The 12,546-nt window shown below is 43.4% G+C and overlaps 1 protein-coding gene across 4 annotated transcripts in view; it reads right to left on the reverse strand.

The window, feature by feature from the left end:
- GPN1 (GPN-loop GTPase 1) overlaps positions 1 to 12,546 on the reverse strand; it is a 13,611-nt gene continuing 1,065 nt past the window's right edge. Inside the window, exons 2-14 of one of the 4 annotated variants that reach the window (XM_074536237.1) lie at positions 12,339 to 12,432; positions 11,582 to 11,621; positions 10,389 to 10,455; positions 9,650 to 9,687; positions 9,046 to 9,124; positions 8,851 to 8,945; positions 7,162 to 7,207; positions 5,976 to 6,122; positions 3,855 to 3,937; positions 3,332 to 3,371; positions 1,631 to 1,721; positions 1,171 to 1,281; positions 1 to 576 (exon numbers count right to left, since the gene is read on the reverse strand). In XM_074536237.1, the coding sequence (XP_074392338.1) occupies positions 485 to 576; positions 1,171 to 1,281; positions 1,631 to 1,721; positions 3,332 to 3,371; positions 3,855 to 3,937; positions 5,976 to 6,122; positions 7,162 to 7,207; positions 8,851 to 8,945; positions 9,046 to 9,124; positions 9,650 to 9,687; positions 10,389 to 10,455; positions 11,582 to 11,621; positions 12,339 to 12,432 (1,023 nt within the window). In that variant the 3' untranslated portion in view covers positions 1 to 484. Of the gene's footprint in view, positions 577 to 1,170; positions 1,282 to 1,630; positions 1,722 to 3,331; positions 3,372 to 3,854; positions 3,938 to 5,975; positions 6,123 to 7,161; positions 7,208 to 8,850; positions 8,946 to 9,045; positions 9,125 to 9,649; positions 9,688 to 10,388; positions 10,456 to 11,581; positions 11,622 to 12,338; positions 12,433 to 12,546 lie in introns of those variants that run through there. The other 3 variants (XM_074536238.1, XR_012579310.1, XR_012579309.1) reach the window with 3 other exon arrangements.

Raw genomic sequence — 12,546 nt, forward strand, 5'->3', positions numbered from 1 at the left:
TTAAAATGAAATTCCCTTCTGTTATTATCACACATTTGTTAGTACATAAAATATATTTAACAGAAACCAAACCATCAAACAGTAAGTAGATTGATAAAGTTCAGTACAGCATCACTTGTGCCCTGGCTGCAGCAGACACCTGGCTGCACACGTGAATGGAACACGTTCTGGGGACCAGTTAGTGCTGCAGATACTAATGCTGCCTGCCAGAGCTCACAATCTAAGCTCTCAACAGACAGATCTGAAGAATCTGGAGGAAGAGAAACTGCTATCTGATTCCCTCAGCTTCAGGAAGCCACAGTGCAGATGGCAAACTGTGCAGTCAGTTGGCTCCAACATCTTTAACTCACATGACCAACAGTTACTGCAGAAAGAGAAATAAAAATCTATCAGAGGAAGCAAGTTCACAAATAAAAGTCTTCACTCATGGCTCCATGCAAGTTTCTTTATGCTGTTCCTTCCAAATCTTCTGTTTGTGAAGGTCTCATTCATTCAGGTTGCTTTTCCTCTGGCATTTCATCCGCATGTCTTGCATGAAGTTTCTGAAGGCTGGTTCTTCATGACTCTCCTCAGCCACTGGGGGAAGAAATGACAGTTCAGCACTATTCTACCTCTGTTACTGACAAAAGGGAGTCAGGATAGTCAGAATAACACAAAACATCTGTTGGATCTTCAACTACACTACAGGGCAAAGGCAAGAAGTGATCCGAAACACCAACGGAACGGGAAAAGAATGAAGATTAAGTCTGTGAGCTATAGAAGAGAAAAATCACCCTGTAAGAACTTAGAAGATTGCTCCAAGACCATAGTCACAGCAAAAGCCACAGCCAGGGCAGAAACTGTAAGGTGAAGGAGATGATAGAACAGCTGGGCATCAATCAGATTCAGAGGTCACTGCATGCCTCAAGCCTAACAAGCTCTCTGGTTTATGTGTGCCATACACCTATTAATTACTTACACAGAAAACTTACAATTGAACTCTCCCAGAGGCTGGAGAGTGATAGCACTGACCAAACACTGCAGCTGGGTTTCTGCTATGGATTCTGACACGTGTATTTATGTGACTGAGTGTGTACTTGCTCTCTAGATTCTCTTTACAGTCCACCCAGGTAATGAAATGCAGAGGGCATTTCCTAACTGGATGGGGAGTTTCAGGCCTCATTCCCTTACCTTCATGGTCAATGTCGTCGGTATCACTGTCCCTCTCTTCTTCCTCTTCATCGAGAGTTCCTCGTGTGAGGATTAGCTCAGAGGGGCCCATTGCAGAAGCATCACCAGATCCTTGAGGGGAAAAGAAATGGTTGTACACAAACCAGCTTGCTAAAGGTAAGCTATTGTTAACAGTGACAACTTTTATCTGCACATAAACACAACAATTAACGCCTACTCTGGGTCATGGATCCCAAAGACACAGGACAGACTCCTTAGCAGATACCTGTAAGGAACAATGAGGCCAACAGCACAGCTCTCCCATATTCTAATCTGTTTCATCTCTTCTAAAGCCCCTCATTATTTTTACTGTCTGTTGCTTTAGCTGCACAGCAGGGTTTCCTGCACGCCTGTGACTGACAGGAATAACTAAACTCTTCAGAAAACTCCTGCAGTGAACTGGATCTTCCTGGTGAGGTACCTGCCAGGGCGCTGCTCTGCATGCACACACTGCCCATGTCCTTCCACAAGTGCTCCAGCTGCTCTTTCTTCTGTTTCTCCTGAGCTTCTTCCTGTAGATCAAGTGTTACATGTGGATTCTGAGAACATTTTAAATATCAGCAGGAAAATAACCTCCCACAAAGCCAGCATCTGCCCCCCAGCCAGAGTGCAAGTCACTGAGCAGATCTCACATCACAACTAAGGTTACACAGACAGCAACCTCCAGTATGGCAGACTTGTAGAACATTTTCAGAAACATCAGGAAGCCAAACTCAGTGCAGCTGTGCCTGCAGAGAACTGTCCTTTGGACAGCCAGGACTCAAATGAGCAGAGCTATTGATTCTGACACTGCAGATCAGTCTCTGTTACTGTTTAAGTCAAACCAGTATGTTATGAACAAAAATTCGGTCAATATTTTTTTTTTTTTTGTGAGAAAAAGTTACAAAAAGGCAGCCAGATCTGTCTCTGCCAGGGTTCTGTGTGCTTTGTTATTGTAATCACGGGTCATTGTAGCTTATCACCCCTTTTGTATTAGTAAAGGCCCTGGCTGCGGTGGGGTGATGGCCCTTCCCCAAGGCTGTGTTCTCTTCCCAGCATAGGGAAGACACCTGAGAGGGTGGGGGGGGGTTCTGCAAAGTGACTCCAAGACCAGCATGCTTTTGGGACCCCGACTCCAAAATGCAACGAGAAAACCCTAAAAACAACGAGCCACCTAAGAGTTGAGAGACTGGAGTGATGTCCAGATGTGAGGAGCCAAGTGCTGAGCCTGCAGAGATGCGGAGTCCCTCTCGCCCTGACCATGGGAGTTGTCCCCGGCGGAGAGACCAAGCCGGATAAGCGAGAAGGGGCAACATCTGACAGGGACCTCAAGCCCTAAGGCTCTCATGAGGACTGGATCCCCGGCTCTGCCCCTCGTGGACGGAGCTGCGCATATCCTCCTCCTCTGAGTCGCCCTGGGAGACGCGACGGGGACTGCAGCCCTGCCGGGCTGCCCAATCCTGAGCTGATCACTTTTAATAAAGGCATTATAAAGGAGAAGAAGTCTCCTGGCCCTGTTTATTTCACAGTACACTTCACTGGCACAGGAAGATACAAGGACAGCCTCGACTCCTCACGTCCAGACATCATTTTAGTCTCTCAATTCTTATTTGGCTTGTTGTTTTTGGGGTTTTCTCGTTGCATCTCGAGTCGGGGTCCCACAAAGCATTCTGGACTTTGGAGTCACTTTGCATAACCCCCCCCACTCTCTCAGGTGTCTTCCCTATGCTGTAAGACAGCACAGCCTCGGGGGAAGGGCCATTCACCGCACCCAGCTAGGTTTTTTACTAATACAAAAGAGGAGATAAGCCTTAACGACCCGGTATTACAATAACAAAGCACTAAGAATCCTGGCAGAGCCTGAGACCTGGCTGGTCTCTGCAACTCTTTCTCACAAAAAACATTAACTGAATTTTTGTTCATAACAGTATGTGTTTTATAAAACATCTTTATTCTTGTAAACATATGCTCCACCATATCTAGGGAAAAAAAGCAGAGAGCAGACTTCTTCAGGACAGGGGCTTTTCCCACACTGAGTATGACTAGTAAATGAAATGTTAGACCCACTCAACATAAAGGCACTTGTGTGCATTAAAGTGACCTCAAGACACTGTCCAGGCACACAACAGCCAAAACCACTTACCAGTGTTTTTCTCAGGCGTTCATATTCTGGACGATACTCTCTGAAAAGATAAAGTGCATTCAGTCTGAATCAACACATGATTTATATTAAATAAGGATCATCTCAGAGGCTGCCTTCTACCCCAAAAAAAGTTTTCTCGAGGCTTTCATGTTTGAGAGACATTTCAGAAGGACTAACTGTACTTTTTACCCAGATTTGGATTCTGAAACCAATGGATGCAAAATAAGTGAACATACTTCACTGAAACAGCAAGAGTTCAAACCTTGATCGCTGTACAGAATTAGAGAAAAAAATATTCCTTCACATATTTAACGGCACAGATAGCTTTTGCTTTTTCACTGAACAGCAAACACAAAAATTCACCTCTGAATAGTTCCTTTACACTGCCACTTTCTATGCTGATGCTTGAAATTTATCAGAAACCCTAAACTACCTTGGCTAAGGAAGGTGCAGAGTCCTTCAAACGAAAGGAGCTGCAGATCAGACCCTTCAGGAAGTGTTAATGGGCTGACTATGGCCTTACCGCTCGTATTCATCCACAGCTTTAGAAAGCTGGGTAAAAAACTCCTCCAGTCCTGTGCCGAGCACTGCAGAAACACCGACCACCTGCAAGAGAAACCACACACAACTACAGAAACTGAACCATTCTAACAAAAAACCACAAAAACTAACAAATGATTACCAGTCTAAACCCAACAATAGCCATTTAATCATGAGAGTGGCACAAGAATGTGCAGTACCACTTCTGCTTCTCTCCATCCTGCTTTCAAACTCCTTGCCCGCTTGCTGCTCATGTTTGTTGCCTCTGTCTTTTGGATGCTGCTGGTTTTCTGTTTGGTGAGTTGTTGCAGTATTTTTGGGGGGTGTTTCTTTGGGGAAGGGGGTTTGGTTTTTTTGGCAAGTTGGGTATTTCAAGAGAAAGTCAGGTCTTTCTGTCACTTACTTGTCGACTGTTAATAATCCAATCTGCACCTAGGGTTATAAGTAGTTAGTGTGTATCAGTGTACTAGAAGTAGCAAAATCAACAACTGACCCATATAATACTTTGTATTTAGCCACATCACACTTGGCCACGCAGTCCAACCCCAGAGTGTGGGGTGGAGAATTCAATCAGTTACTGCAGTAATACATTGAACGTGCACATCCCCTTCCTAACTTGGGCTTGTCTATCATTACACATCTGGCCATTTGTTCTGTCTGTGGTAAATCAATTATCTAAAACTACATTTCATTAGCACTATTACTAGCCAGAATCAACCATCTTCTAACAAAAATTCTTCCTCTTTTTTGAAAGCAAGACAGTCTCATCTACTCCCTAACAAATGGAAGACTTTTTGCAATACAGCCTTGCACTTGGTCATTAATACAGCAAACGTCAGACAGCTCTCCAAAGGAGTTAAAGTATTACTATGTGCTGACATATGTTAATATTTCTACTTCCCCTGCACTGAAGTACAAGCTGCAGTCTATGCTACAATCATCACATGACCTGCTCTCCAGTCATGCAGAGAAATAGGACCTAATTAACAAATAAGTACTTTATAATAACAAACTTAATAATAACAAACAGAGTACTTTAAATCTGTATAGGGCACCACTACAATCCTCTCTGAAATTCTGTATTTTGTTCCACATAGAACATGTACATTACATCTGGCTACATTATTATTATTATTATTATTATTATCATCATCATCATCATCTTCTTTGTGAATGGAATCACTTATTTTCATTGTCTTTCTTTTAACACCCATGAAGGCAAGAAAGCTTGCTTTTTCATTAGTAAAAGCTAATGACAAACACAATTAGCTGAAACCTTTTGCACAGACTATGGGAACAGTAACAGCTTCTGATGCACAGGGTTTCCTGAGGAACTGGATTCCTTTGTCTTCTCAAAACCTGGTTAAGTGAGAAGAAAACCCCAACTTCTTTTTGGCCAAGCAAATATGGGGGTGCAGGGGGGAAAGGGTGTTTGTTTGGGTTTGAGATTCTTTCCATTCTTCCTGTGTACTAAAAGGCACCACTGCACGAGACACTTTCTAAACAAGGAAAATTACCTCAGACAGGAAATGCTGCAACAAAGAATGCTGCCTCTCACCAGCCTATCTTGGCTTTCTTCTCATGATTAATCACAATATTGAATTATTCAGGGCTGCCACTCAGCGTGACAAGTTACTGCAGTAACTGTGTTCACATCAATAAATCCTAACACGGCTCATCAACAGACTTCAGTTCTAAAGGGCAGTGCAAAGACCCTTTGCAGAAGGACAGAATGGGTGGGATTGGGTGACACCTCTGGTGATAATCTAGTCCAACTTCTCTGCCCAAAAACAGAATTCATTGGAACAGGTTGCCACATAACTTGGTCTGTCTCCAAGGCTGGAGACTTCACAATTTCTCTGCACTGTCTGTTCCAGTGCTCAATCAGTAAAAATGAAGTAATTTTTTTTGTCCTCTGCTCAAACACAGTTTCCTGTATTTCACTTTGTGTCTATTGCCTCTTTTCCTTTCCCTGAGCAGCAGTGAACAGTCTGCCTTTTGACTTCCTCACACTCTACTCCCACCCTACATCAAAAACATTATTCTTGAGCTTTCTCATCTCCAGGCTTTGATGAGAGGTAATAAACAAAACCAAGATTCTTACCTTCAGTGAGCTGTAAAATTCATCCAATACTAAACTCATGGAACGAGTCAGGTTACTGACATAGGAGGTCTCTTGGTTCAGGGCATCCTGAAAAGTCTCAAAGTCCTGCATCCATTCTACTGCAAAACTGTGGTCGATTATGTCAGTCTGGAAGGAGAAGGGAAAATGTTCACCAGTAATAATTTTAGCCATAGGCTGTTAAGGGACAAATATTAAAAAAGTCCATGTTAAGCTTATTTTCAAAATGTTAATATTTTCAAAATATTCAGCTCTGGTCTGGAGTTTTGCAAGTTCTGTTTTTATCAAATCAACTACATGAATATCTGGAGAGAAGACAAACGACTGCTCAGGTTTAAGAAGGCAATGACTGTTTAAGGGAACAATCACAGATCTAAAGCCTTCTACGACTTACTGCAAAGGAGCATTCAAATACTGCACATTCTACAATAAAGCTTACAGCGTAAATGGCAGACTGTATGATTGAGGCCAGGCACGAGCAGCCCCCACTGAAATCCCAAGTTTTCCTGTAAATGGCACACTGTATGATTGAGGCCAAGCAGGAGCAGCCCCACTGAAATCCCAAGCAGCAGCACCCACACCAACAACCTACCGGGATCCTTTCAATATCTGAAATGATTATGTTTGATTATGTTTTGAGCCGTTAAACTCAGAAGCACTCCTTGAAGAGTGCCCTACATGGCAGTGGATGTGTATCTCTAGATTGGCTTCTGCCTCCCAGCAAACACTGGATCAAACAAACGCCTTCTGCTGAGTTTTGCCTGGTGCAGTACGTGGGACTCCTTCCTCAAACCACGCAGGGCTTACACCACTCCCATGTGGGTCACCAGCCTGCTGCTAACAGTAACAAAGCCAAATTCCATGTGGAAAGAGGGTGGGTAAGGGCAGACTCTCTCATCTCCTCCCTCTTACCTTACAGGGTTAAGTGTCCCTATAGCCCAGGCTTGAGGTCCCAAACGTGCTTCAAAGTGATGGTGCTCTGTTTTGGGTGCAACTGCCCATCCCTGGTTATACTTGTGCCTCTCTTAGATGTGGTTGTCAGTCTGCAGCCCCCTCCCAGTCTCTCTTTTCTAGAAAAACCCATTATTGTGGTAAAAAAGATACCACACCAAAGAAGCTGAGCAGACCAATGTCCCACTAGGAAATGGAAATCAGAGCTTTGACTTACTTTGTTCATAACCACGATGAAAGGTAGCTTTGTCTTGTACAGGATACTGGGCAGGGAGACACAAAATGAAAGTTTAACATCAATTTAAAACCCACTAGAATAGAAAGCATGTTAAGCATAAGGCAGACAAGACTTATGCAAGACAATACATTTGACATCAAAAGAAAATTATTTTCCTCTGCAGCAATCAGAATGTAATTTTCACCCAGGTCCTCCTTACAATCTTTGAACAAATATGCTTCCCCAAGATGTAAGCACACATCTGTGAGGCAGAAAACCTCTGACACACACAGCTGATTTTGGTTACCATTTTCTATGTCTCTCAGATCCCAGTTTTTAATTACATTTGCATTTTGCATTTGACTCAGACCTCAGGTTCTGAGAGATCGTGAACTGAGCAATGAATTCAAATAACACAGGACATCTAAAAAGAAAAACTACGTCAACACAAGAGCTCACACACTTATTGCACTGTATACGTGTTCACCTTTTGCTCAAACTAACGTTAGAAAATGCAGCATGCAGCAAGGCATATTTTGCACACTATTATAGTGACACAGCTCCTGATCTTGATACAAAGATTGCAAGGGTTTTTGAAAACCTTTTACCAACATCTACCATGAATTATGACAGCTCTAGTTATGCTGATCATTCTATAGGTATTTAGTCCCTGATTTAACATGAAAGAAAAGAGATATATTAATGTATGAGAAAGAATACAATAAACCAAGATCTCGTTGCTATGCTGAACTCAAAACAAATTTTGAAAAATCTCTTGAAGTATCAATAACATTAAAAAACAGAATAAGAAAATATGTGTTTACAAGAAGAAACTTAAGCTAGACTATCTCGGTACATCTTAGATAAATGTGTTTATAAGCAACAGGCAATGTTAAACTTTTGTAACCAGCATTCACCACACCGAGGTCTCACAGATTATTTAATGCCTTCAGCGGGAGTTTTGAGCCAATGACCTCCATATGTCTATTGGCACCTAATTTACTCTGCTTTTTCAATGAGAAAATCACAAAGAGAATAACCAAGGCAGTAGATGGAGTGGATCTGAGACACCCTGGCCTGCACCAGGAGCAGCATGGGCAGCAGGGTGAGTAAGGTGAGTCTCCCTTTTCCCTCTGCTCTCATCCCACCTGGAGCTCTGCATCCAGCTCTGGAAACCAGGGTACAACGAAGACATGGAGCAGTACCGTGGGCCTACAGGAGGCCATGGAAACCATCAGAGCACTCTCCTATGCAGGCAGGCCAGAGAGTTGGGATTGTTCAGCCTGGGAAAGGCTTCAGGGAAGCTTTATTGCAGCTTTGCAGTATACAAAGAGGTTTATAAGAAAAATGGAGACTGAGTCTTTACCAAGGCTTCTGGGGACAGGACAAAGGATGATGATTTTAAGCTGAAAGAGACACACTGACAAAATTTTTCATTATGACAGCAGAGAGATATTGGAGCACACTGCACAGGAAGCTGTGGTTCCCCATGCCTGGAAGTGTCCAGGGCCAGGCTGGATGGACCAACGTGGTCCAGTGGATGGTGTCCCTGCCCATGGAAGACAGCATGGACTAGATGGCCTTTGAAGGTCCCTTTAAACCCAAACTATTCCATGATTCCCCTCAAAAGTAACTATTGAAGAGAGACAGCAATTGAAGCAGATGGGCTGCATTTCCAGCCTTTCCTACCTGCAGGCATAGAGCATGTTGGACATGAAGGTGATGGGGTTGGTACTGCGAGAGGTGTCCATCACATAGACAACAACTGAAGGGAAAGAGGAGGCCTGGGAACACCAAGTCAGAGACAGTTTGATTAGAAACTCACTGCTCAACAGCCAGGTCATTCACACAGCTTCACTGTCCAGCCATGCCAAAAGCACTTACCAAAGCCTCTGTTATGATGGTTCCTGATGCTGACCAAGTGAATACCTCAATTTGCCCTGGTGTGTCAATAATAACATACCTGGTAAGAAGTTACCCCCAAACAACAATAAGGAAAAATTAGTTAAGCACAAGGTCCTGTTCTGACTAGATTATTACCAGCATACAATAGCAACTGACATGATTATTCTATAACAGATGAGAAAAGCTTCTCCCAAACACTAATGAGATTTATGGGCATGCCTGAAAATCTCCTGTGTGAATTTTGTAACTAAGAATCATGCAATCTCATGAGTTGAAGGCATCAATTTGCCAGAGAGTTAGTAGTGCAAAATCTTAAAAAAAATAATAAATTGCTGCCTATTTGAACAGTGTGTGAGAGAAAACAATAGTCTAATGGAAGACAAGAAAGGCAGGACTGTGATAAGCAGGCTTTATTTTTATGTATGTAAAGAAAATCTGGTTTATCCATTCTATGCCCTATTCCACATAAAATTTATAACAAGGCTGAGAAAACCAACTAGAAAGCATTCAGAGAAGCTTTTTAGAATTTTGCAATTTTCCCACAATGATCCCAGAAAAGCACAACTCAGTAGAATGTACTCACTTAGATGCATTTTGCCTTTTTTCAATAAACTTCATCACCTGATTGAAAAAGCAGAAGTATATTTTGTATTTCACAACAGGAAACTTTCATCTTCATTTCACAGCAGAAACTACATTAACTGGCACAGCTGCAGGTGAATATCAAAAGGTTAAAGTCTTTATGCTTTTCAGAGTGTGAAAATGCCTTAATAAGGAGGGGTGAAAAATGCTCAGATCCTGCATATGCCAAAGACAATCTTGATTTTGTGTGTGTTCTAGTACCTGACTAAAGGCAGCTGTTCTGTGCCTTTTCACCAGGAGATCATCTCAGTATCTGACACCAGCCCCCAGCCCAGAGCTGATTCAGTGGTATGATTTAGGAGGGCTGTTTTATCAAATGGCCCCAGGAAAATTTAATGGGTTTCCAGAAGTGAGCTGCCCTACTCCTAAACCAGAGCATCCGCATGAAAGATTTTATAGGAAACATGCTGCAACAATAGTCCTATACAAACACCGAAGGACGTTCTGGACCTGTGGCCTCTTCATTTTACTTTAAAACAAGCTGAAATCCTGAAATCTCTCATATAAAAGCTAATGTGCTCTGACAGCATTGTAGAACACAGAGTTCAAACCTTGAGAATAACTGCCCAGAAATATGAGAAAGCTCACCAAACACTGCGCAGTGCCCCTGAGACTGGACACACACAAAACCTCCACATCCAGCACACATCATGGAGTAGCACACAGAAACCACCTCGTACCTGGTCAAACCTTGTGGCAAAGAGATTGAGAGAGGTCACTATGCCGCCGTTTGGGCCCAGCCCATATCTGATGCTCCATTCAGGAAAGCAGAGGGTTACAGTTACACAGAGCCCAGAGATCATCTTTGTCACCTCTGACAACAGATGCACTCTGGATACCTTGAGATTGAGGGACAACATCCCCCATAAACGATTAATACACGTCTGTAAGTCACTCAGCAGGGAAACAAATGCTCTCTTACCCAAACACGGGCCATTGGCAGAAGGAAGAGGGGCTGCGTGGCTGCTCCTTGCCATTTGTGCTTTAACTGCATGAGAACCAGCAGTGACTCATAACACACTGTTTTCTCCATCACTGCTCTCAACATCCACACATCCTCCTCAGGCCCTTATTAACAAGGCACAGCAACTCAAGTGTTGGATAACAGATGCAGTGAAGCAAATAATGCACTTACATATTAATTTGAAACTTATATTTAGGATGTTCTGCTGCTAACCCCAAATCAAACAACAGCCAAAATCAAGAATCCTATCCCCCTTTATTCTTGTCTAAAATATTAAATTTAAGAGTCATACTTGCAAGTCAAAACTAAAGACTGTGTATTGTCTCCATCTGCACAAGCTACTGCATAAGAGACCAAGGATCTCCACAGCCCTCTGGAAGTGCAGCCACTTCAGCACAATGTTACTGCACTACAGTCAGCAGCACTGCGAGCAAGAGCAAACACTCCCATGTCTCTGAGATTCAGAGAAACAACACTGCTTTGGTAATGGCCAAATGGAGAAATCTCTTTCTCCATCTACTACAGGCAAGTAGGAATTTCCATATTTGTTTATGACAAATAAAATTAGACTAGTTAAAATATGGGGAAAAGGCTGATGGCTTCCCCAAAAACAAAAAACAAAATAAAACAAAAGGGCAGAGTCCCTGTTGCTTGTAAAAATTTGCTGTTAGGCAAAATCATTTTTAGCACAGGAGAAAATCACCTAAGTGCCAAATCTTGTAGAACTCACATCCCTAATATCACATGCAAGAAATACACAGTCAAAGCCTCTTGATCTTCATGCAACACTCTGCATCACTGCAATCCCCCCGAAACACTTCCTGCCCCTTTACCACAGTGTTCATGCAGAAGATTATTTTCAAAAACCTGAAATTTCAAATATCATTATTCAGACAAAAAAAAGGATACTGCTTCATGACCTCTTTGTACTTCACGGTGTCCCTGATATCTAGGGGAGAAAGAAAGACATATAAGCAGTTTTCCACCCCCCAGCTGGTCACCATCAGCTAACAAAGTACATCCACCACAGCTCTATCTGTGTTCCTGGAGATACTGGAACAGACACTCCAGCCATTCCTCTGACAGCAGTAAAACAACTCGTGCACCCAGTGTCTTGCTTATCTTTGGGAAGGCCTGACGGGCATCGTTCACAGAGGGTAGGAGACAGGATTGTCACAAAACTAAGGACTGGTATGTTCTTTGGAACAGCTAAAAGTAAGATCTGTTCCTACTGCTAAAATGTTTTCTCTAAAATTCATGTCTTTTAAAGTGCTCTAAAGCTCTTTGTTGACAGCATATTTGTATGTAGGGAACCAGATCAAATCTGCTAATCCTTTCATTACTGACAAAAAAAAAGCCTCCAGAACCCAAACATCTTCAGTCACACCAGATGACACAAAAAACGTACAAACGCATTGGAAGAATAGCTTTGGTTCTAAAAATACCCATATTAACCACTGCTTGGAAAAAAGACCTAAAATTTTAACAAATAGTCCTCATGTCCTCTTGTTAGACCTTGGGCTCTCTTAAGGGAACGCAAGCAGCCCAGCTTGTATTCTCTCACGTATTCGCTCCCGGAACACATGAATGACTCCCCGCGAACGGGTTCGGGCTCTGCTGAAGGCCCCGCTCCCTCCCGGCGGATCCCGGGTCCCGCGGCGCTCACCGATGTTGGCGGGGAAGGGCAGGCTGTGCACGGCAGGGTCCAGGTTGATCACGTACGGAGGGCAACGCTGCCCGTGCAGGTGGGCGGCCAGGCGCTGCGGAGACACGGGGAGGCGTCAGCGCCGCCGGGCACGGGCAGCTCCGGGGACACGGCCAGCGCCGCCGGGCACGGGCAGATCCGGGGGAACGGGGAGGCGTCAGCCACGCCG

This window comes from Zonotrichia albicollis, chromosome 3 (genome assembly GCF_047830755.1).
Source record: "Zonotrichia albicollis isolate bZonAlb1 chromosome 3, bZonAlb1.hap1, whole genome shotgun sequence".
NCBI classification, from domain to species: Eukaryota; Metazoa; Chordata; class Aves; order Passeriformes; family Passerellidae; genus Zonotrichia; species Zonotrichia albicollis.